General features: G+C 39.8%; 1 protein-coding gene across 2 annotated transcripts in view; it reads left to right on the forward strand.

The window, feature by feature from the left end:
- Window positions 1–2196: 2196 nt before the first annotated feature.
- The window catches only part of DPYSL4 (dihydropyrimidinase like 4), a 32840-nt gene continuing 10773 nt past the window's right edge, over window positions 2197–24263 (forward strand). The window contains exons 1-8 of one of the 2 annotated variants that reach the window (XM_034436514.3): window positions 2197–2601; window positions 10639–10727; window positions 11514–11698; window positions 13761–13925; window positions 15233–15294; window positions 15399–15479; window positions 19915–19983; window positions 20933–21053. In XM_034436514.3, the coding sequence (XP_034292405.2) occupies window positions 2248–2601; window positions 10639–10727; window positions 11514–11698; window positions 13761–13925; window positions 15233–15294; window positions 15399–15479; window positions 19915–19983; window positions 20933–21053 (1126 nt within the window). In that variant the 5' untranslated portion in view covers window positions 2197–2247. Of the gene's footprint in view, window positions 2602–5176; window positions 5484–10638; window positions 10728–11513; window positions 11699–13760; window positions 13926–15232; window positions 15295–15398; window positions 15480–19914; window positions 19984–20932; window positions 21054–24263 lie in introns of those variants that run through there. The other variant, XM_034436515.3, reaches the window with a different exon arrangement.

Raw genomic sequence — 24263 nt, forward strand, 5'->3', positions numbered from 1 at the left:
GAAATGGAGAAAATAATTTCATATAAGTACCTTTAATTGTAGTATCAGATTTTTCAGAAAAGCCTTAACAAATCTATCACACTAACAGAGATATCCTTCATAGCTTGTTTTACTAGTTCCAGAAGGAGCACATTTCTGGGTCATTTTTACATCAGGTCTGAACATAAAATCCATGTGAATTGCTGCTTAATTTGTCGGTGACTGTGCATTATGTATTTTAGACTTATGCCTATTGTTCAAGCTGCTGAAGGACTGTTATTTAGAAATATTCAGCTCACTAAATACCTTTGTATTTCCCTGAGTACCTTACACAGCTTGCTAACATTACATACCTGTTGTGTAGAAAATGTTATCTGAAAGTTATTTTTGGTGGACAGGTGCCAAATCATCATTCATCAGTAAAATCATTATGAAACTTACAGTGCAAAATGTGTTTCTCAACAGTAATTGATTTAATTTAGACTCAGGAAATCATACTGTGAATATGTATAGTATAGCTACACATTAATTAACATTTACTGTAAATATCTGTATACAGTAAATGCATCTAGAATAACTTTTTCCCCCATGGTAAATATACCATGTTCTATTTGTGTTATTTTTAAGGTAATCTCACAATAATCATATCCTCAATACAAGTTCTGTACTAAAAAGATATTATGCCTAAAGTAGGCTCGTATGTACAAACTTTTACACATATTTTTGTATTGTGATTCATATGCTATATATTGGAGACTTTCTATTAATTTGTAAACTACATAAATTATTGTAAACTTTTAATTAAAAAATATTTTAAAACCCATAACTACTTTAGTTATTTTTTCTCTACACAGAATAGGAAAAAAAATCTAAAGCAACACTATCACATGCTGAGTGGCAATTTTCTTTTATTATATACATGGGAACATTTTTTGCACATATCAAAATATGTGCAAAATATCTAGGTACCTCCAAATTAAGCTTCTGCCATCAGAATTGCTTGTTTGTTACTGCTTGTGCCTCTGCCTTTTGCACAAGTTGAAGTGTCTTCAATGGCAGCCCCATGTACAGCACATTGCAACAGCCCAATTGAAAGGTGAACAGGACATGAGTGATCATGAATAGAGCCCTTCATCAAGGAATGGGCACAACTGGTACTCAATACAGAGTTGTGCAAAGATCCTCCATGACTGCCACCTGCTCAAACAGCATGAATCCAGATGGATCCCCAGATTGCCCATAGTGGTGTTATGCTATAATCAGAGACCTCCAAAACCCATACATACATTCATCCTAAAGTTGAATACAAGCTATACATTCATCCTAGGGTTCTGTTGAAGCTTCTTGTTTCCCATCCAGACCCTCACAGCCTCCGGACACCAAGATGTCCACAGCATCACTTAATTCACCAGGTGATATCTCACCCCATGGTGACAGGTGAGCTCACCCAGCAGTCTCATGTAGATGTTAAATTGCATAGGGAAGAGCACTACCCCTACAACATTAAATTACAAAAAGATTGAAAGTATAATTATAATTTCTCATTTACTAGCTTTTTTCTGTAGAAAAAATGGATAAAAATGAAGGGAAGACAGAACAGAAAAAAGAGTACTTAGCAAAGAAGCCCATATTTATTAACATGGGCATTTATTTCAAATTTGGAGATTTTAGAACAATAAAATCGAGGTTTATCGAAGTTTACAGGCTTAATAATATGCAGTTTTTAGTAAGCCAATATAGTCAGAATGTTTTGACAAAAAAATATTTCATTTTTATTACTTATCCTTGGCTATCATTTTTTAGGACAAAAGCAAATCAAATCTATTTTATCTCTGTTTAACAGTTAATCCAGTAATAATAGTTTAATAGCTGTCACTACATTTTAGTGGCATTTTCTTTTCTCTGAGATCATCCCAGATCCATCAACAGCAAAGTGGAGTTGAGTCAACCCCACCCAAGAGGAAAAGCAGTATAACTGACAGCAATGGAAATTCTCCCGTAGGTGGGCTTCCGCCGAGATGTCCTTCTAATGAACTTCTCTGACGCGTCTGTTTCAGCACCATATATCGTGGACAGCTCCCTGCCAGCCACGGCTCCGCCGTTGGCTTTTTTTTTACTACCAGGCTTAACGAATCGCCGAACTGATTCGTTAGGAAAAGTCAAGCCGAACCCCTGCTTTTCTATGACCCTCCCTTCCCTAAATCTCCAGCTTCAGTTCATTTCCAGGCACCAGTAGCCTCAAGAGGGTGGCCTGCTTCCTAAGCAGCCATGGCAGAGCGAAGAGAGCAGCAGCCGGAGAAGAAAGAGGAAGAACTCCCCGATTACTTCGCGGCACTAGGCGCCGGGAGCCCCAAGCCCAGGCAGAAATACGGAGGCATGTTTTGCAACGTAGAGGGCGCCTTTGAAAACAAAACCCTGAACTTTGCTTCTTTCAGTTGTGAGAAAAGAAAAGAGAGCCGGAAGCTTGACCGCGAAGACTCCAGCCAGCAGTCCAGCGAATCGGAAGAGCAGATTGAAACCAGCCATGGGAGTCCAAACACGGCGCTCCCTACAACTTCAGTGCCAGAGCCATGTCCGCCTTCACCTGGGATTACGGAGCAGCTGCCTACCGGTGGCCATCAGGTAAGGGAGAAAAGAAGACACGGGGGATAGCCGTCCCGGGAAGAAGGAAACTTTTTGAATTTCCAATTAACTTTATATCCCCATCCCCTTCGACTTGGCCCTTTTTTTCAGGAATGTATTTAATGGCAGAACATTCGAAACATGTCCGTAAATGTAAAAAATAATAATAATAAAAAAAAAAAACGGTCCCATCGTTTTGCATTTTGCATCCAGGTATGCGTTTGTCCGCGAAGCAGGCACCGCCACGGGTTACAGAGAAGGCAGGTCTTTTCCCCTATGGAACAGCCACAATATGTCAGCCCCACTTCTTAAATCAGAGGGCGGTTTTAAACTAAAGCCGCATCTTTTCGTTTTACTCTACCATTGCAGCGGGAGCAACCTAAAAAATGGGGAAGAGGCGAGGTGACGATTGATTTTGCAGCCACTGTTATCCCTCTTTAAACGGCTGGGGTAGTTTCACCAGTGTTTACTGTGCGCGTGGCTTTACTCTCGCAACCCTTTCGCTCCTGCTGGTGGGGCACTTGAGACTTTCACCTACAGCCCCGCAGAAAGACCAGAAATAAGAATCAGTCACGTGTTAGTTTTGCAAGGCAAATACCTAGGAGAGGAGCGAGTTTTGACTTCTTAACCTTACCGGAGCAGAATTTGCATCTAAATGAACGGATATGCTCTCGTCCCCTCCCCCACCTCTCTCCGCTCAGGCATCCAATCGCTGTGGTTTCTCTGTTTGAAACTCAGTGGGCGCTGGCGGCTGATTGGTTGATACTAACGTGAATCCGAGGCTGTTCCGGGATGGATAGGGGAATAGTAACTCGTATTAAACCTACTAGATTAGAGGGATTTATTTATAGGGGATAAGGATAAGCATATGGCTGCAGTGTAAAGTGGCGTTTGTAAAGTTGCATTTGAGTCGTCGCACTTATTCCCACTAAAGGTGATAGTGACACTAAAGCTGATAGTGCGGGGTCCTTGGTGCTCTCTGAACTTGCTTTATTGCGTTTCATTACACAAGCTACACTAAGTAACACCATCACTTACTGATAGCTGATCATTTTAAACGGGAAGAGAATAGGCGCAATACGCATACGCCTTCGGCTTCAGCGGCGCGTTTAACTGGCCTTCTGAATTAGCCTACTTTCTGGCTTTGTGTAGTCCGTCCAAGCCTTCAATTAACCAAGCGGGTTACGCTTAGCAAAGTCCCTAAGCCATCACCAGCACCAATAGCCAAGATTAACGCTACCCAAGCGAAATAGGCCAGGCAAGAACACCCTCGAATGTTTTATCTGAAGCATTCGACAAAGAGAAGCTGTGGCCAGACACAAAATGCCCCCCCCTTTCTTTTTTTTCTTTCTTTTTTCTTTCTGGCTTTTCAATGGCTATTTGAACGCAACAGAAAACTCGGGCGAAGGTGGAAGGGGGCGGAGTAAGGGGAGCAAAGAAACCTTTCTGTCATTCCTGATTTATGGCTGTTAATAAAGGACGGGACACATGGCACGGTGGAAAGGAGGAGGAGGAGAAGAAGAGTTTATTTGGAGAATTATCACTTAGGATTTCGAAAACAAGGGGTTCAAAAGCAACCACGATTCTGGTCTGTAGAAATGTAGATTCTGCGAGGTTGCATATATTCATTATGGGATCAGGATTCGTGGACCAGGATCCACTCGATCAGAAACATAAATAGGTACCCTATCTCTGCATGTATAAATGGACGTTTGGAAAAGGACGGGTGTTGTCCGTCGGTGGAGGGAGAATTGGAGAAAATGACATTCCCCAAAAATTCGATGATTGATATTCCACCGGATCAGAAATGAACGCATTCCACTATAGATCGAAATCTTCCTTCTTGCTAGAATAGACTCTCTTGGCTAAACCTGATACCCAATCAGATCGATACTGGAATAGTATCTCGGGAACAACTGAATAGAAGCCGGCCTGGCTTGACAACAAAGAACACGTGTCCGTGAAAAAGACAACCTTCTCAGATCTTCGCGGGAGGTTGTTGCTGATGCTCAGGAAGAGAAAATGGGGACTCGGCTAATAAATTGCCCGTTCCACTTCGCTCTCTCTATTTTAAATTATTGTCTTAAAAAGATACATTCCTAGATGGTTGGCCAAACAATTGTCCCGAAATAAAGCGGGAGATCGCTTTCCACAAACGGGCGCAAGCAACAGAATTCCCACCAAATCAAGGAGATGCACCTTCCAAGGGAAAATCTGGCTTTCAGGACAAAGTCTGAAATTCAGACCTGAAATAGGGCGGAGGGAAGGGGGGGAGGGGAAGCATCCCGTTCCAAAAGCGGGACTCTTCCATGTCTAACCAAGCCAGGGTGCCCCGAAATCCCGGGGCAACCAGGGCCTTCCTGCCGCCAACCCAGCAACCTCCAGCGGGCTCGGCCACGTGTTCTTTGTTGTCAAGCGAGGGCGGCCCAGAACCTTTGTTGGCCAGGGAAGGGGCCGCGTCTGCTGGCAGTCTGCCCGGAGGGAGGCCTCCCCCAAGCGGAGCTGCCCGCCCGTCTGGGGAGCGGGAGGAGGTGAGGGGAGTCTGTCTCGTATTTGGCAAAGGCGCGAAGGCGGAATGCTAATCAGGCAGCTGCTCAGAGAGGCTGAGGGCCGGCGGAGCAGCGCGAGCCACCGCGTCGCCGCTCTCCCTCCCCCCTTCCCCTCCTTCCCCCTCCCCCCCCTTGCCAGAACAATCCGCCCGCCAGGGAGGTGCGCGCGCGCGCAAACGCGCCCCTCCACGCGCCCTCCGCCGCCGCCGCCGCCGCTTCTCCTCTCGCCTCAGAAAGGCCGCTTCGCCTCCGCTGCCCTCCTTCCCGCACTGCAGGCGCGGCCTCGAGGCGAAGATGTCCTACCAAGGCAAGAAGAACATCCCTCGGATCACGGTGAGGTGAAGCGCCTCAGGCATATTTCCTCGCCGCTTTCTCTGCGGCGAGGAGTTTCCGCGCCGACCTTGGGCGGCCGAGGCGGGTGGGTGGGAAGCTCCAAAAGTCTGGCTTCCGCGAGACCCCGAGGGCGCAAGGTGGAGAGGGGGGGCTTGGGAGGAGGCCTCGCTGTGGCGCCCCTGAGGTGAAGATGGTACGGCGGGGGGGGGTTGGTTTCGTCGCCCAGAGCTGAGGGTGGCTCGGGCTGGGGGAGCGGGAAGTGGAAGCGGGCGGAGGAGAGAGCGAGGATCCCGCCTGTTGGGGAGGGGAGACAATTGTCCGGCCACCTGCCTGGGGTGCCGGGGTCCCAAAGGCCTGGGGTCCCGCCTTTGGTGGTTTCGCGACGAGCGCTACCGGGAACGCTTGGAAACGGGTCGGCCGAGCTTGCTGGACAGAGGCTGCTCGACCGCGACCGGCCTTGGCTGTGGATGAGACGGGAGGAGTTGTCAGGCCGATTCATCGGGGCTGTAGGACCAGTAAAAGACGAAATGAAGGCGAATAGATGTGTCCCAGGATCGTGTTGAAGGATCCAATCTGGGTCGGTCACCGGGACCAGAGGTTTTGTCTTCCGAGTTTCCGACTCTGGGCCAGCGGTGGAGGAGGCGGGAAGGCTCTGAGTGCCTCGGGGCCTTGGGGGTCCTTGGCTTGCTTAGGCATGGAAGAGCACCGCATTTGGGACGGGATGTCCCCCCCACCACTCGCCCCGGTTCTATTTCAGATCTGAATTTCAGACTTTATCTGAAAGTTGACCTTTTCCCCTGGAAGCCGCATCTCCTCGATTTGGTCAGATTTCTATTGCTTAAGACCGTTTATGGAAAGCGATCTCCAGCTTTATTTCAGGAGATTTGTTTTGCAGCCCAACTGTCTAGGAATATATCTTTATAAAACAATAAAAGATTGTATCCCAGAGCTCCAGCACCAGTCCGAAAGGTCGGAAGATAAAACCTCTGGTCCTGGTGACCGACCCGGATTGGATCCTGCCAGTACAAGATCTTCAGATAGTTGGGTAGGCAAAACTCAAAGAAGGGCGGTATTCTTTTCAAAACATTTTCTCCCCACTACGAATTTTTGTCGCTGTTTACCATTGTTTGAATGGAGGGTTCCTTGTCCAGCCCTTTCAAATCGCACAGCAGCTCTCTCTCTCCCTCCCTCCCTCCCTCCCTCTCTCTCTCTCTCTCTCTCTCTCTCTCACACACACACACACACACACACACACTTTTTAGAACCATTGCAGAATTGTGAAATCTTTAAACCAGGAGTGGTCCAGGTGTACAAACGGAAGATAAAGAAGAATTTTTAGGCTATGTGAATCAATGCCACCTATAAGATGACATTTGGAACAGATAAGCATTACAATGTGTTGATGTGATGATGCATCTCCTTTAAAAATCTTCACTGAACATCCTTGGATAAAATTGGGGGTTAAGTCACCCTATCTAACCTGAGAATGTGGAAACAATAATGGAAGGGGGTGACAAAATACTTCCTATGGGGGTGAGTTATGTTTTTCTAATGAAAGTAGTACACATCTGGAGTCTTAATTTTCTCCTTTGTTGGGTGTAATTCCCCCTGTAATCCTGAACTTCAGAAGGATTCAATGGTGTTTTTAGCTTCAGTTGGAGACTTTTCATAATGGCTTACCTGTGTTCTGAGTTTTGCTGATCATAAGACAACGCTTTGGTTGAATCAGACTTCTTTTATTTGGCTAGATATCTGTATTTTCCAATCTATTGTATTGGATCTCTATATAGTACAGGGTAGTGTAATCCTGTGCATGATTGACTTGACTGCAGGTTTATGAGTAGATACGCATTGAGTTGTTATGCTCATTTAGCACAAAAGGGACCAGGTGTAACATTAGGGTGTTGTGTCAGAAGGAATCAATGTTTTGGTGGCTATTATCAGGGATTCAATTTTAGTACATCCCATATTTCTTCTGTCGCCACGGTTTCTTCATCAGTGGGAGGAGCAAAAAATAATCACTTGCATCACTGTATATCTGCATACTTCTATTTATGGAACACAGTTACATAATTCTTATGGTTACCTTAATGTTAATAGTCTGTATACATTGTTTTGTTTTGTTTTTCTCAGACTGAAGTCTTGTTCCCAGTTTAAGAGTGATTTTAATGAAACTTAGTGGTAGTTACTCCTGAGTCTGGATATAAAAGAGCCTGATAATAAAACTGCTATTCAATATATTTTTTATTCTGTCCCTATATTTTGCTAAAAGTTTCTAATTTGTGGCCCACTGCTGGCTTTTTAAAGATTGTGGTAAGGATATGCCAGATTCACATCTAGTAAATTACGATTAGATTGAATTAAATGAAAATGCAGAGTTATTAATAAGCCTCCTCCTGGAGTAACATGTAATCTACCAATCAGGGTTTACGGGATTCTGAATGGAAAAGAACGAGTCCATGGCAATGTTAGAATAGTTATTCCCAAAGCTTCTTGGCATATTCATTTGGAAGTTTGGTAAGGGATAATTAGCTCCCAACACCTCTCCCCCATTAAATTCATTGGTCTAATCTTTCCTGGGTGAACCTAATCATTATTTTGGATACTGGCCATTATGTTTGATTACATTCTAATGCCACTTAAGGTTTATAGAGTTGGGATTTAAGTATGCATTATCATAATTCATTTATGCATTATCAATTTATTCTTGGCTGATGAACCATTGTTCTTCTAATGGCCCTATAACTTATAAACTCTTAAAATGCTTTAATGGAAGAAAGAGGTTATACTTTCTGCATGCCCTCTCCATTGCAGTTCTCCATCTAATGCTAAATAACTTGGCTAAGTCTCTCTGCGTTGATTATTTCCTTTGATAATATTCCACTGTTCCTCTTCAGTGAAAAATAATGTTTCAAGGGTATAATAGATTTTTCATGAGTAAGCATTTGACTAAAGGGTTTTCTGATCCCAACTGATGTAGGAGTTCTTTAAAAATGTTTCTTCGTTTATGCTGTATGAGCCAGAGCAAACCAGCTCTAGAAATCTGAGTTGAAAAGAAGTTAAGAAAATATAGGTTGGCTCTGGGTATCTGATTTTCCCTGGTTATAATTCAAGCAGAATAGTTGAACAAACTTCCTTTTAGTTTTTATGTTTTTATTACACTCTTGTGTTGCATTACTGGTTGTCCAAGATGGCGTGTGGTCCATGGACCACAGGTTCAACACACCTGTGGTAGACCACATCTTCTATGATTATGGGTAGTCCTCAACATACAACAGTTCACTTAATGACTGTTTAAAGTCACAACAACACTGAAAAAAGTGACTTATGACTATTTTTCACATTTATTACCATTTCAGCATCCCCATGGCCATATGATTTACATTCAGATTTTTGACAGCTGACTCACATGAAAGTTGCAGTGTTCCTGGGTTTTGTAACCTGGCAAGCAAAGTCAATGGAGAAACCAGTTTCAGTTAACAACCGAATTACTAATTTAAAACTGCAGTGATTCACTTAACAAATGTGGCAAGCAAAGTTGTAAAATGGGCAAGACTCACTTAATAAATTTTTCACTTAGCAACATAAATTTTGGGCTCAATTGTGGTTGTAAGTTGAGGACTACCTGTATGTTAGAAGCAAAGGAAGCTTTAGATCAAGGATGTCAAACTCAATTTCATTGAGGGCCGCATCAGGACTATGAAGGGGCCAGGTGGGTGTGGCCAACTGGGTGGGTGTGGCCAGTTTGACACCACTCCCCAAACTGCTGACATGTTTATTCTTCGCACTGGGTAGGCCAGGCCGAAGCCACACTGGCCCAATGTGTCCTCTTCGCATTGGGTAGACATGGTCGAAGCCACGTGGGCTGGTCTCTTACATTTTCCAGGATGGCCCTGCAGGCCGGATCCAACCACCTGTGTTTGACACCCCTGCTTTCGATTATTAATATCTTGGGGGGGAAAGGATTATTTACCTTCCACACCTTCGTTTTTGGGTGAGTCTGCAGTTAGGGACCCAAGCTCCATATGACTATGAGACAGAATATGACTAGCCTTATATCCATCTCAGTTTAATAAAGAAGCCAGTGTTGATTGATAATGTTTTATTAATTCAGTGTCAACTCTTAGTGATTGTAGTTTTTTTTCTGAGGCAAAGGCAAACACACATGTATCTTAAGTATCTTTATAATAAAATTTCAGCCACAAGACAATTTTTAACAATACATTGCTGGGTGTGATAAAATGGGAGTTTTAAATGTGTTAAAATAAAATGATGTTTTCTTTTGTATTGCTTTCTTCCTTGTTTAATTATTATTATTGTTTCATTTTACTTAACAAAATTCAATTTCTTTGATGGAAAAGATATTCCTTTTGAGACTAGGACTGCCTGTGTCTGTCTGTTTATCAATACCTTGCTTGATAAGTAAAGGTTACAGAAGCTTCACAAATTGTCAGCAGTCTCCTATCCCAAGCTGTCATCAATGAAAAGGTCCTGGAATTTCCCATGTGTTCATTGAAACAGAAAACATAGAAAGTATGGTATTTTTAACATTTATTTTTATCTAAGAAAGATATCAGATGAAAGGTGGGGGGATTGTTATTTTAGTGAGGAAATGGAAAGAAAACAAATTGACTAGAGAAGTACACCCCTTCCCCCTTTTGGCCCCTTGTTTGTACCTATGTCACAGCCTGCATTGGTCTGTATCTCATTGTGTTGGAGACAGCATTTGAAGTGGTAGGGAGGCCTGGAGAGAGGAAAACAAAGCTCTTTTTATGAGAAAAGAATCAACCCTCCTTATTTCCAAGGCTGAAAAATATAGAAAATCTTTCCATTTTTATTAAGAGCTGCCTGTCTTCCTTCATATGGTATAATAGAAATGTTGACCAGATTAATGAGACAATTCTTAAAATTCATAAATGAACATTTTTCAAATTATAACTAGCCAAATCACAATGACAAGGATGTACAAACTGGTTTTGTTATGTATGTTTTATTTAAATAAAATGTATGTTTCAGAATTTAAAGATTGTGTCTGTATTGCAATCTATGCTCTACATGCATCGGGGTTTCTGATTATATACCAATATCTAAGGTGGCCTTTGAATGAAACATCTGAAATTATCTTGAAAATGTTTTGTTTGTTTACTTAAATTAGACTGACCGGTTGCTCATCAAAGGAGGAAAGATTGTCAATGATGATCAATCATTTTATGCAGATATCTTTGTGGAAGATGGTTTGATTAAGTAAGTTGGTGATTTGATTACATATATTTGCTTCAAAACATTGTATAATACACAGCAAACAGTTGCATGATTTAAGTCTGTGTTGATATTTTTTATATGAAAATAATACACGCAGAACTATTGCCTATAACAGCCTTCCCAAACCATTACTCCCATTGTCCATAGTGGCAGGAATCGTAAGAGTTAATAGTCCAGATACATTTGGAAGTCACTAGGTTGGAGAAAGCTAGTAGATATTTGCATATGGGGAACTCTAGACCAAGATTAATTTTAAGGTGCTTTATTTTGAATAAATTAGTTTGTAGTTTAGATTACAACTGCATGTCATTTGAATGTGAAACAGCTTGTTTACGTTATATTTGTATAGAGTGATTTGTTCCACCAAAACCCCAAATTCCCCACTATTTTCTACTATATCTATATGGAAACTAAAGTTTAGAAAAGCAGCTTATTGACCTCAAAAGAAATATATCTGTAACTTATGATGGAAATGTTGCCCCAAAGTGGCACTTTTTCTTTATGTAGAGCTGAATAATTGTGAGTGTGAGAAATTTCTATGTTTAAAGTGTCTCTTAATCATAAAAATGATAACTTAAAAGCAACCCTGTGAACATCAGAAATATAATTTACTGAATTAAACCTCCGGTTTTCATTGCATTTAGTAGGACAAGTCATTATTAGCATGTTCCATCCATTTCATGGTGTTTCAGTTATGCTGAATATCTTTAAAGTCTTCTTTCCCTCGAATGAAATTATTATTCAAATAATTTTTAATGTCATTTTCAGGCAAATTGGAGAAAACCTGATCGTTCCTGGAGGTGTGAAAACAATTGATGCTTATGGCCAGTTAGTTATGCCAGGTGGAATAGATGTTCACACTAGATTACAGATGCCTTTGATGGGAATGACTTCTGCTGATGACTTTTACCAAGGCACAAAAGCAGCTCTTGCAGGAGGAACCACCATGATACGTATGTAGTCACTTTGCCATGTACTTGTCCTGCTCTTGATGGAACAATCACACAGTAGCAAATTTGTAACTGGTTTAGTGATGGATTTGTAACTCTTAACAACCAACAAGACAGCTACAGCACTTGACTGAACAGTCATATAAAACTTGCATGAGAAATGTAGAAAAAGTGAGGTAGAATGGCTCAGACCTGGGCAGCCTACAAGTTTAATAAATTGTTATTATTGTATCAGAGTCAGGTGCAATGTTGGTGGTGCCAGTGAGTTGAAGCAGAGTTTAGAAGTCTACAGCTAGAAGTTCACAGTCTAGTCCAGAGTTATAGCCATAATAGATAAAGGGCGGGTTTAGAAATGAAGAAACCAACAACATGCAGGTCTGGGAAAAATAGAGTATGGCAATGACATAAAACAAAAGTTGTCCGTGTCAATTCTGTAGATTCTGACATCACAGATTGGTTCAAGTCACCAAGCCTAGAATCTCAGAATAAAGCAAGCAGTTGGGAATGCAATTCTAATGTTGGGAGGTTGCTTCTGATGAAAAGCAACCATGTGATGGTTATTCTTAAATAGTCCCTAGTAGCATTGGGGTGGGGGAGAGACTGTTTGGTTCCTGAGTAGCAGATCAGATCAGATCAGTTCATTCTATCCTTCAAAACTACCCAGTGTGTTTAAGACTAGGCATCCTGCCAAGTTCTGCATCTGTGCTCACCTGTTCCTTCTCATTGTTTCCTTGATCAGCCCTAGCCAGGTTGGCCATTCATTTATTCAGAGCAGACCATAATAGAATTGTATAGAACCCATTGTTAAAAAAATAAATAAAGGAAGCTTGGAAACCAAAGAGCTGTTTCCCCTTCATTTTAAATGAGGACATTCCAACCTACCAACATGTTTTAAGTTATTCAACTATTTGAAGTGAACGAGTTACATGATCTGCATTAAAACCATAACAGAGTGATCTGAGACCTTCCTACAGCAATCACTGTGGTAAAGGTTTTGCCCATGCAGTAAAGCAGCTACTAAAAAAATCATGAAACACATTTCTTTATATTGCCAATTTTATGTTGTATATGTTCAAAATTGATAAACCCACTTTTAAATAAATTTCCTAGTCATCCTGACCGGCTTTATTTATAATTTAACTGGCAAATAACAGTAATCTTGTTATTCTAAGTATAACTAAATTTTGTTACATGCAAAATGCACAGTCAAATGATATGCTCAGTTAATTTTATGATTTGCACTTATCCATACTGTATATCTGTAACCTGATTTACACTAGCGAGTTTTATATGTTCTGGTTTTTGACTTCTAAATTGAGCAAATTTGTCTTCTAAATTAAGCAAATTCAGAATAAGTTTAACACTCAATAATAAAGGGCTATAATTCTCTTACACTGAACGCTGAACCATTTATATTACCACATACCTACAGAGTACTTGCGACTACAATTGAGCCCAGCGTTTCTGTTGAAACATTTGTTAAGTGAGTTTTGCCCCATTTTATGACTTTTCTTGCCACAGTTGTTAAGTGAATGTGGCTTCCCCAATGACTTTGCTTGTCAGAAGGTCACAAAAGATGATCACATGACCCTGGGACATTGCAACCGTCATAAATAAGAGTCAGTTGCCAAGCATCTGAATTCTGATCACGTGACCATGGGGATGGTAAAATGGTCAAAAGTGTGGGAAATGGTCATAAATCACTTTTTTCAATCCCATTGTAACTTCGAACGGTCACTAAATAAACTCTTGTAAATTGAGGACTTACCTGTAGAGTGATTCTATTTGTTCAGTTAAAAAAAAACTTTCAATAATTCTGTACAGTAGAATTAAATGCTCATATTCTCATGTCATTGTAATTCTTTGATGCCTCTGCAATTTTGTTTTTGCTAAAAGTTGCAGAAGAATTCTGATGCCCAAATATAATAAATGCATTTAGATTATTCTGAATATATTTATGTGTATTTCAAATTTTGGGCATGCTTTATTCTTTGAAGTGAAAAGCATTCATCAGATTGTGGACAATTAAATCCTTACTTTTAAATAAATGTATTTGTTTTTCAAGTTGATCACGTATTCCCTGAATCTGGAACAAACCTACTGACTGCCTTTGACCAGTGGAAGGAAAACGCAGATAGTAAAGCCTGCTGTGACTATTCTCTGCATATTGACATCACCCGTTGGCATGAGAGTATAAAAGAAGAGCTGGAAGCTCTTGTGAAAGACAAAGGTAAGAAAGAAAGTTTTTACATGAACAATTTAAGTGAACAGGAACTATGGCTCTTGTAGATTTCTACCTGCAAATAGTATCTCAAGCAAAATAGACAGGATATGCTCACTGTGATATGTGGTAATGGGAGTAGTCCTCTGAAGCCACATCTGGAGAACATCAGATTGAGGAAGGCTCTCCAGACAAGTGGTACTTCTGTCAATCAATAGCTTCCTAAGTGCTGGATTTGATTCTGGTTGTACCATAATACAGGATTATAAGTATCCCAAAATTTATTCTGTTATGGTGTAATTCTACATTTATGTTCCTAAATCCATTGGAACTTATTTCCAAGTAAGTTGTATGGGATTGCAGCTTTAGAGAATTTTACTTCCATTCAGTAGATATAGTCCACTTGGAAACTTCCCCTAAATTCTAAAGCCTTGCTGGTTGTGAACTGCCAAGACAGAAAGAAAGCAGAAGGATCCATATGTGTCTGGTGCATATTTATTTTGTCAATGTTCATGGAGGAAAAGGAAGCTTCCAATCCAAAACTACCCTTGTTTTGAGGGCCCTGCAAGCTTGGGAATTCCTGATCTCAGAAAGAAGTGGGTAGCTTGTATCAGATTTTTCCCTGTGAAGTTGAAGAAAGGAATATGATATATTTTGGGATGTCTTAGACTCTATCAGAGTACCACCAGATTGCAACTTAAATGCTTATTTATTATAACATTTGGCCAATAATGGTTTTTGTTTTTTTTAAATAGCCATTTTTCTGATTAAAGCTTCTTCAGAAAACATGACTTGATACATAAGTGTTAATGTTGCTGCTGGAATGCTCAAGGCCAGTTCTGAAGATGGGTGTGGGTATCTGCTTTGGCTGATTTGCTTTTGGAATTCACAGGACAACTTTGGGTATCATTTAACACAGATTATCCAAAAACTAAAAAAATAACAGATTTCCTTAGAAGCTCTTTTGATGCACACCTTTTAAGGAAAAATCCAAATACACTGTTTTCCCTGTTACTATTGGTGGAATAATTGCTGTAAGAAAGCTGAAATTATTTGCATGCATATAAATATTCTATTATATAAACATAAACGTTATTGTAGCAGTACCAATAATAAATTGCCAATGTGGATTTACTTCTAAGTAAACAATTTCATAACTAGAAACATAACCATGAGCATTGATTCCGTTTCATTGTTTTTTTTAATAAAGTCTTATGTTTTTATCATCTCTGAATATAGATAGCCAAGCTTTGTAACCTAAAAATTGTTGTTTTTATTTCAATTGCAATCAATAATTCACTTTTATTTTTCTTAAGGTGTGAACTCTTTTCTTGTTTTCATGTCCTACAAAGACAAACTCCAATGCACTGATGCTCAGGTAATTAAAGATAATGGAAGCACACCAATTTTAATGATATCATAGTACAGAAATGGAAATTATTATATTTTAGGACTTGTTTTTCCCTCTCTCTTTCCTGGCAGATGTATGAAATATTCAGCCTTATTCGCGAAATGGGTGCCATTGCCCAGGTTCATGCAGAAAATGGAGACATCATTGATGAGGTAGGAAAAATGTTCACCATGGTGTAGACATTTTTAGTTTAAAAAGGTAACAAGATGCATTTCCCTTTCTTAATTCTACTGTTCCCTGCAGTTGGAAAGACCTGACTAGTATGTTGAATTTTTAATTGAAAGCTTCCCGCACCTTCAACTGAATCCCTAAAGAAGTCTGTTGCTTTAGATACTATTTGTCTGATAAATACAAACACATTACCAAGGTCAGCACTCATTAGCATATATTAGGTTGGTAATTATTTCAACTATCCATGTTATATTTTGAGATGTGATAAGGAGTCCCATATTAATGTTGCAGATGATATCATTTATGTTGCTTATTTGCTTACTGTCATGAAATAGAAAAAGTCTACCTTGAATAGTGGCAATATAGCAAGGGAAAAGAACACTAGATTATACTGAATAAAGGAACTAAGTATAACTCTCCCCAATTAATGAAAATCAAAATTCCATATAAATATACAGGTAATTCTGGACTTATTACAATTTTTCAATAGCCATTTAAAGTTACAACAGCACCAGAAAAAGTGACTTACGACCTTTACTTTCACTTACAACCATTACAGCACCCCACAGTCCATATGATTGCAGTTTAAGCAGTTGATAATTAGCTTGCATTTTTGCCCTATGGTCACATGATCACCATATGTGACCATATTGCTGAATTCCAACAAAAAGCACATGGGGGAAACTGGCTTTGATTTACAGTTCTATGGTTTACTTAATAACTGGGTGATTCACTTAACAACCGCTGTAAGAATTGTTGTAAAATCAGGTCTGACTCCAGACTTTATGACTACAATGACTTATGATGAAACTTCTAGTCCCATTTAATGGTCATAGGTTAACGATTACCTGTAAATACTTATATGGAATGAATTCAGTTGTTGAGCTTATCATTAAATCTGGACCATATAGCAACTTAATATGTCATATTCTCATTTATAGAGGCCAAAGCAGAGGTGGGTTTCAGCAGGTTCTGACCAGTTCTGAAGAACCGTTAGTGGAAATTTTGAGTAGTTCGGAGAACCGGTAGTAAAAATTCTGACTGGCCCCGCCCCCATCTATTCTCTGCCTCCCAAGTCCCAGCTGGGGATTTTGCAGTAACCTTCCCCTGGAGTGGGGATGGAATGGAGATTTTACAGTATCCCTCCCTTGCCATGCCCACCAAGCCATGCCATACCCATCCAGCCACACCCACAGAACCGGTAGTAAAAAAAAAATAAACCTACCACTGGGCCAAAGTCTTTTCCAAAATACGTAAGAAATACATGTCCTGGGTCCATTCCTGAAAATCAGAAGAATAACTTTTACCTACATTCTTGTAGGTAAAGAATGCCAGCAAATATTATGGCACTTATGGATACTATAAGAAAACTAGGAGTCATAACAGTTTCTGACAGTTGTTGGCTTTCCTCTTTTACATACCCTTTGTTCTCATTCCCTTATTCTAAGCCTGACCACTCCTATGTGCACGTGGTGGCAGACAAAGGCATAGACGTTTCACTGGAATTCCCTCAACAGCTTTATGGCAGCTGAGATTGGTTCAGACCTAAAGTTATAGCAGGAGCTCTCCTTGTCATCTGTAATAAGGAGAAGATAATGGCCTTAAGGTATTGCTGACATACTTCTGTGCCAAGCCTTCATCTCAGTTCTTTGCTGATTGACTACAAGTATTTGCAGAGCTTTTGCTTATATCAACTATTCTCCTGATGCACATTTTGCCCCATCTTCTGATTGATTGTCATTCCTGCATTTTTATATGTGCCTTGAGTCTGTATTCATGTCATTTGAAAATTAGCCTGAAGCTGCCTCCCTCTGCTCTACTTTTTCTTCTGAAGACCCCATCCTTGCATTATAAAAGGGAAAGGAAGGAAATAAAATCCAATCCGTAGACTTATAATTTGATTTTCAGTTTTTACATATACTAATACCCCTCTGAATACAATATGCTGTGCTACTTTTGAGGATAGTTCCCCAAAAGAACCACCCAAGATCTGCAACTTGGCATTCACCCATCTGTTGCCTTTAGACAATGCCATTTTCCTAAGAAAACAAAAGTCAGTATCTTGGGGCCCCAGAGGGCTGTGGAATTACTTAGACCAGTGTTTTTCAACCTTGGAAACCTGAAGATGGTGTGGACTTCAGCTCCCAGAATTATGGAATTTGAAGTCCACACATTTTCAAGATGTCAAAGTTGAGAAACACTGCATTAGATTGAAGACAGAGAGATGAACTAGATCAGGGTGTCAAACTCAATTTCATTGAGAGTAGCATCAGGGTTGCGTTTCACCTCAGGAGGCTGGGGTGTGTGGCCAGCTCGACATCACTCGAGGCTCTTTTTCGACTGCAGCTACCTCCTGCAGCCCTCTGCCAGGGCCGTCGCAACCAAACACAGAGCCTGGGGGGCAGCGCGTGGCCCTCCCAATGTCCGTTTTCACTGGCAGGGGAACCGCAGGCTGGTCCTTCACTGTTTCCAGGGTCTAAGCACTCCACGGGCCACATCTGGCCACTCAGCCTTGAGTTTTGACACCCTTGGACTAGATGATCTTCGAAATTACGGCCAAACCATACATGCTAATAGTCCATCTATTCTTTAAGGCATGACATCATCCCACTTGGGTGAGTGTGAAATGAGGCCCATTTTTTTTCTCTAGGGCTATTTACAGTTTGACAGTAATTTGGATGGAGGTTTCAGGCCTCACCAAGCACCACATGTCTCTGCTATTCATTAAAGCCACTCCGCGGTTTAAGAATCACTGAAGGGATGCCTTAAAGCAGCAGTGTTTCTTAGCCAGCTTGTACAGAAGCAGGAAAAATGGTAGGCTGTTTTAATGAACGACAGAAGTGTCACCCTTGTGCAAGGTCCAAAGCATTTATTTTGAATAATTTGTGACATGCTTGCATCCCTCCTCTTCAGCTGCTTCCTGAATTTCAATGTTCAATAAACTAAAGATAAGGATTTCAAAAGCTTCACCCATCCCCCTTTGTTCTAGCTGGAGATAACCAACTTTGAAGCTTAAGAGATTCATAAATCATGGGAATGTTTAGCTGATATATCTCCCCTAATTAAATCAAGGTTCTTCACCATAATACCATGTTTCTACGAAAACACAACCCACCCCAATAAGAAGCCCAACCCTAATTTTTTGGGGTGGGCCTAATATTACCCCTATCCTGAAAATAAGCCTGGGGGTTGGGTCAGCACGAGTGGCGCTGCGGGGGCGGGGGGGAACTGTCCAGTACAGCTGCAGCCCGCTGGCCCCTTGGGGCAGCACAAATACCACTTTTGCCCTTCTATTTCTGGGCACAGCACTTCTGCTTGTTGGGCCGCTTCCCCAAAGCCGGCAGCTCCGTGGCTAGCTGCTTTGCTTTTTCCCTCTTTTTGGGAGGCTCGCAGGAGGCTTTATGGTGAACAGGAGGAAAATGGGGAGGAGGATTTTCCTGCCTGTCATCCTTCCATCAGTCTGTGCTGAGCTTGAGGAATGGATGACAGGCGGGAAAATCCTCCTCCCCATTTTTCCTCCCATTCGCCAAAAAGCCTCCATTTTGAACACTGAAGGTTCGGAATGGAGGCAACAGTGTGCCCACCGCACATCTAGCTCACCGAGTCTGGCCTGCTGCACCTCAAAAAAAGTAAGACCACCTCGAAAATAAGCCCAAGTGCTTATTTTCAAGTCTAAAAGAAAATAAGACTTGGTCTTATTTTCTGAGAAATACAGTATGATTTGGTGCTTAATAATAGGACAATTTGCAATTTAAATCTCCTATATGGCAGAACCCCAAGAGTGGAGTTTTTGACTTATATTAGTATCCTTAAGGGTTTTCATAAATGAGATCAATGAAATCAATATTAAACAAAGATCAGAAAGTTACCTATAATTAATCAACCTGGAGTAAATGTTGAATTATTATTTAAAAAGGAGCTGTCCAAACAATCTCTTTTCCAAAAGGGAACCAACTAGTAAGGCAGTTTTTTTCAACCTTGGCAAGTTTTAGATGGGTAGATTTTAACTCCCACAATTCCCCAGCCAGTAAAGTCTCAGATAAACACAGATGTATCCGTTTTCTTTGTAAGCCGTCATGAAGATTTCTCAAAGTATCTTGTTTGCATATATTGTTAAGCAGAATATAAATTACTTTGTTTCTATAGAATAGGCATGGAGTTACTGTATGGTAAGATGGGTGGCCAATGCATTTTATAGAGATAGATGATGATAGATAGATGATAGGTAGGTAGGTTGATTGATTGATTCATTCAGACGTCTGACTGGGAATTATAGCAGTTGTAATCTACTTATCTAGAGAGCATCCAGTCAAGAAATATGTTTTAAAAATTGAAGGTTTTATAAAGTTTTTTGCTTGAGATATAATATCTACACATCTTATTTATCATTCTTCCTGTATTTATTGATTGATTTAGGAGCAAAAAAGGCTCCTGGAATTGGGGATTACAGGTCCAGAGGGTCATGTCCTCAGCCACCCAGAAGAGGTAATATTAACTTGTTTCATAGAAATACTTATTGTTCTACAAAATTAGCTTAATTTCCAAATGCCCACCCCCCAAAATTGGTTCATTTGCATATTTCATACATTTTCATGTTTTCAAGAAGGCTACAAAGAAAGAGAAAAGTTCTCTCCCACAAAGTCAAAAGGACTAAAATAGTGAAGATACAGATCATATTTACATGTACCCCATGCACATTTATGCAACATTATGAAATGTTAGCGTTTCACAGAAAATGAATCTTGCCTAATCTTTTTCTGACACATCAGTTTTCCATGCATTAAGAATTTTTCAAATGAAATGAAATTACAGGGCACTACATTATTATCTTTCTGCACTGGTAAATTTCAGGAAAAACTGAATAATTTTACATTTGTACTCGATTTCAGAAAATTATTTTTTGCTGCAAATTTGTATATGCCAAGCGTACTCCACATTTCCTGGGCTAGCACTACATTTTCTGATTCCTCACATGATGTAATCCAATGTGGGGTGTTCTTTGGAGTCATAGGAATTAGTGCACAGTGAATTAAAGCCTTCCATTGATGACAGAACCATGGATAGCTCAAAGAATACATTGATGTCAGTGGAAAGCCCCTGATTTAGGATCTGAATCCTTTTATTCTAACTTTGGATTAAAAAATATGAAGGTTTCAGAATTTGAATGAAACCATACACCTATTGCACTAAAACAGAAACATAATTTAAAAGGGAAAAGCTTCAACCTGAAATCATTAATGCGTAACTGAATTGTTCACAATTTCTAAAATCAAAAATCATAACGCTAACTTTCCTATTTTTTTTTCTGGAACTGCAAATTTCCCATGAGTACAAATTAGAATAAAAAGATTGGGTTCCAGCTATTCTCTAAACATGCAGGTCTAAATGAAAGAGTCACTTTGAAGAAAGTATCTGATTATTCATGTTTTCCAAGGTTGAAACAGAGGCAGTGTATCGTGCTATTACTATAGCAAAACAAGCCAATTGCCCCTTATATGTCACAAAAGTTATGAGCAAAGGCGCTGCAGATATCATAGCACAAGCCAAGAGGAAAGGTAAGCACCATTTCATATTTCCTTTTTTAATGAGGATTTGAATCTTATTTCTATACATCTTTGTGCTGGAAATTGAGAGCCAGTTTAGTCGTCTGGTTAAGGCTGCAGGGTGGAAATTAGGAGATTTTGAGTTCTAGTCTCATTTTAAACATGAAACCCAGCTAGGTGACTTTGGGCCAGTCAATCCCTTAGCCCCAAACAGTTCGACTGACGAGTTGGTCAATCAATTCCTGTTGCAACCCATGAATCAATTGATTGATCTGAGAAAAGAAAAAAGTAGACCCTGCATTTGTAGGCAAAAGTTAGGAAGACAAAATGTGGAGGAGATTAAGTTTGAAAAACAAAGAACAGTTACTGCTAATTATGAGCTGAGCTGAACTGATTTCCAAGAATTTGGTATCCAGACTGTAGGCGTAATAATGTTGCTAGTAGTTTCAATATATAACTAATAGTTATATAATATCCATCTATTCTAAGATGAAGAAGAAATATATAGTTGCTATCCTATGCCATTGCTGTTTAATAATGCAATTCATTATTTGAACATTATTCAAATAATAATGTTTGAATAATTCAAATTATTGAATTAATTCTGACTTGAAAGAAAGATCACTAGGAATTCCCAGGGCTCAAAACATTCTAAAAGGAAGCAATGCTAAGCCATTCCATACTGTTCCCCATAAGGCTGCCTAAATATGTTCATGTGGTCACCAAGAGTTAAGGTCAGCATGAAAAACTTTCATGAAGAACTTTTCCATTTACAAACCAAGTAGGAATTACGCCTCTGGAACATGGCTGCTCAAAGGTCAGTGCAAATTCAAGTGATATTTATAGGCTGTCTATGACTGAAATCAGTATAGAAAGTTAAAAGAGAGCTACGAGGGGTAACCCCCAGTGTTTTTAATATTTTTATATTTCTGTTTTTATCATATTGTAAGCCACACAGAAATGCTTTGGATAGGGAGATGAGTGGCCTATACATTGAATTAATTATTAAATTTAGTGGTGGGGAAGAAAAGCAACTTTCGTAAAGTAGTCACAGTTTTTTTAAAAATTCAATCCTGAAGGTAAGGGTGTGAAGACAGGACAAGTGAACTTGGGAAAAAAAGAAACAGATAAACAAGAGGTTAATGTGGTTAATTTAAAGATTTTATAATACTGTTGTTTTTGTCACCCTTTTAAAAATGTACACTACAATTGTCCATACAAAAACCTTTATTATTTTAATGTTTTGTTTTCACTGAAGCCATAAATGCTACTTTTGTGGAAATGCTAGATTCAGAGACTTTGCTGTTAGAAGTATTATTTGTTTCTTCAGTTATTTCTGAAAAATAACTTTGTCAGCCAAGTTTAAAGAGCTCAAGGATCTGCAATCTGAAAAAGAAAAAGGGGAAGCTTGTTGAAACAGCTGAATGGGAAGAGTCTTAGGAAAATACTACATTTCCTTTTCGCTGGATATGTTTGAACAGAGACTGGATATTTTAAATTAAATTCCTGGTTCTGAGCAGAGAGCTGGACTGAATGATCAGAATAGCCCTTCCAACTCCATCATTCTCTGTACTGAATAATATATTGAATATTTGGTTATACAATATAAACCACTGCTCCTCTCTTTTCCCATCTATTAATTAATAGTTCAGTTCCATAGAATGCCATAGAGCTGATCATAATAAACCCATTTTGAGCATACAGGTAGTCCTCGATTTACAACAGTTCATTTAGTGACCGTTTGAATTTAGAACGGCAATGAAAAAAGTGACTTTTGACCCTTTTTCACACTTAACACTATTGCAGCATCCCCATGGTCACATGAGCAAAATTCAGATCCTTAGCAGCCGACTCATTTATGACAGTTGCAGTGTTCCGGGATCACATGATCTCCTTTTGGGACCTTTTGACAAGCAAAGTCAATGGTGGGGAAGCCAAGTTAACTTAGCAATCATGTTACTAACTTAACAGCTGCAGTGGTTCACTTAACAACTGGTGAGAAAGACCATAAAATGAGGCAAAACTCACTTAACTAGTGTCTCACTTAGCAACAAAAATTTTGGGTTCCGTTGTGGTCGTAAGTCAAGGACTATCTGTATTCAACAGCTGTTATCTTGAGCCTAACTTTTTTTCTCTTCTGTTCCATCGTGTCTGATTCTAGGAAACTCTAGGCAAGTCCCTGCAGTCTCCTTGGCAGGGTTTTTCAGAAAGAGTTTGCCACTGCCCACCTTCCTCAGTCTATCTATATTAGAATGAACTATTTTTTAGATGTTTGAAAACCATGGGTAGTTTTCTATTATATTAAGAGTTTTTGAATGGAAAAAGAGGATCCAGATTGCCACATTTATAACAGGCGCAATTTTTCGGGAGGTTAAGCAAAATTGCTAGCAGTGCATTTTGATTTCCTTTTAAAAGTGAAGTTGAAATTCTTTCACGCATGCATCTTTAGCAGTGGCAGGCCTTTTACATGCTAGGAGGTTGTAGGCAAGATTCTGTCAAATTGTCACATTGTCTTTAGTCTCGTTCTTCTTCCAGAAGCCCTAAGGTCCAGAAATGTCAGCTTTAAAAAAAACACACAGGGATACCTTCTCTACCTGAAAAGCTCTACATTTTTCTGAATAGTTTTGCCCCTAGTGATTTGCTCATTTGGTTATTGTCCATTTGAGAAGTTGTCATTCACTTAGAATTGGACTTGACTATCACAGGATTTTTGTTAGCGTGTGTTCTTTTTCTCCGGCACATATTTTCAAGGTTTAAGACTGAATATATATAGAGAGAGAGAGAAGTTCAGCGGGTTTCTCCTGTAAATATGCTTCTTTTTTAGATTAGATTAGATTAGATTAGATTAGATTAGATTAGATTAGATTAGATTAATTCTAGATTAGAATTCTATATTGGCCAGGTGTGATTGGACACACAAGAAATTTGTCTTTGTGCATATGCTCTCAGTGTACATAAAAAGACAAGATACATTCATCAAGAATCATAAGGTACAACACTTAATGATAGTCATAGGGAAACAGTCAATATAAGTCTTAAAGATACCAGCAACAAGGTTACAGTCATAAGTGGCAGGAGATGGGTGATAGGAACGATGAGAAGATTAATAGAATGCAGACTTAGTAACTAGTTTGACAGTGTTGAGGGAATTATTTGTTTAGCAGAGTGATGGCGGTCGGGAAAAAACTGTTCTTGTGTCTAGTTGTTCTGGTGTTCAGTGCT

The sequence above is a fragment of the Pantherophis guttatus genome, chromosome 6, assembly GCF_059756535.1.
Source record: "Pantherophis guttatus breed Tessera chromosome 6, ASM5975653v1, whole genome shotgun sequence".
NCBI classification, from domain to species: domain Eukaryota; kingdom Metazoa; phylum Chordata; class Lepidosauria; order Squamata; family Colubridae; genus Pantherophis; species Pantherophis guttatus.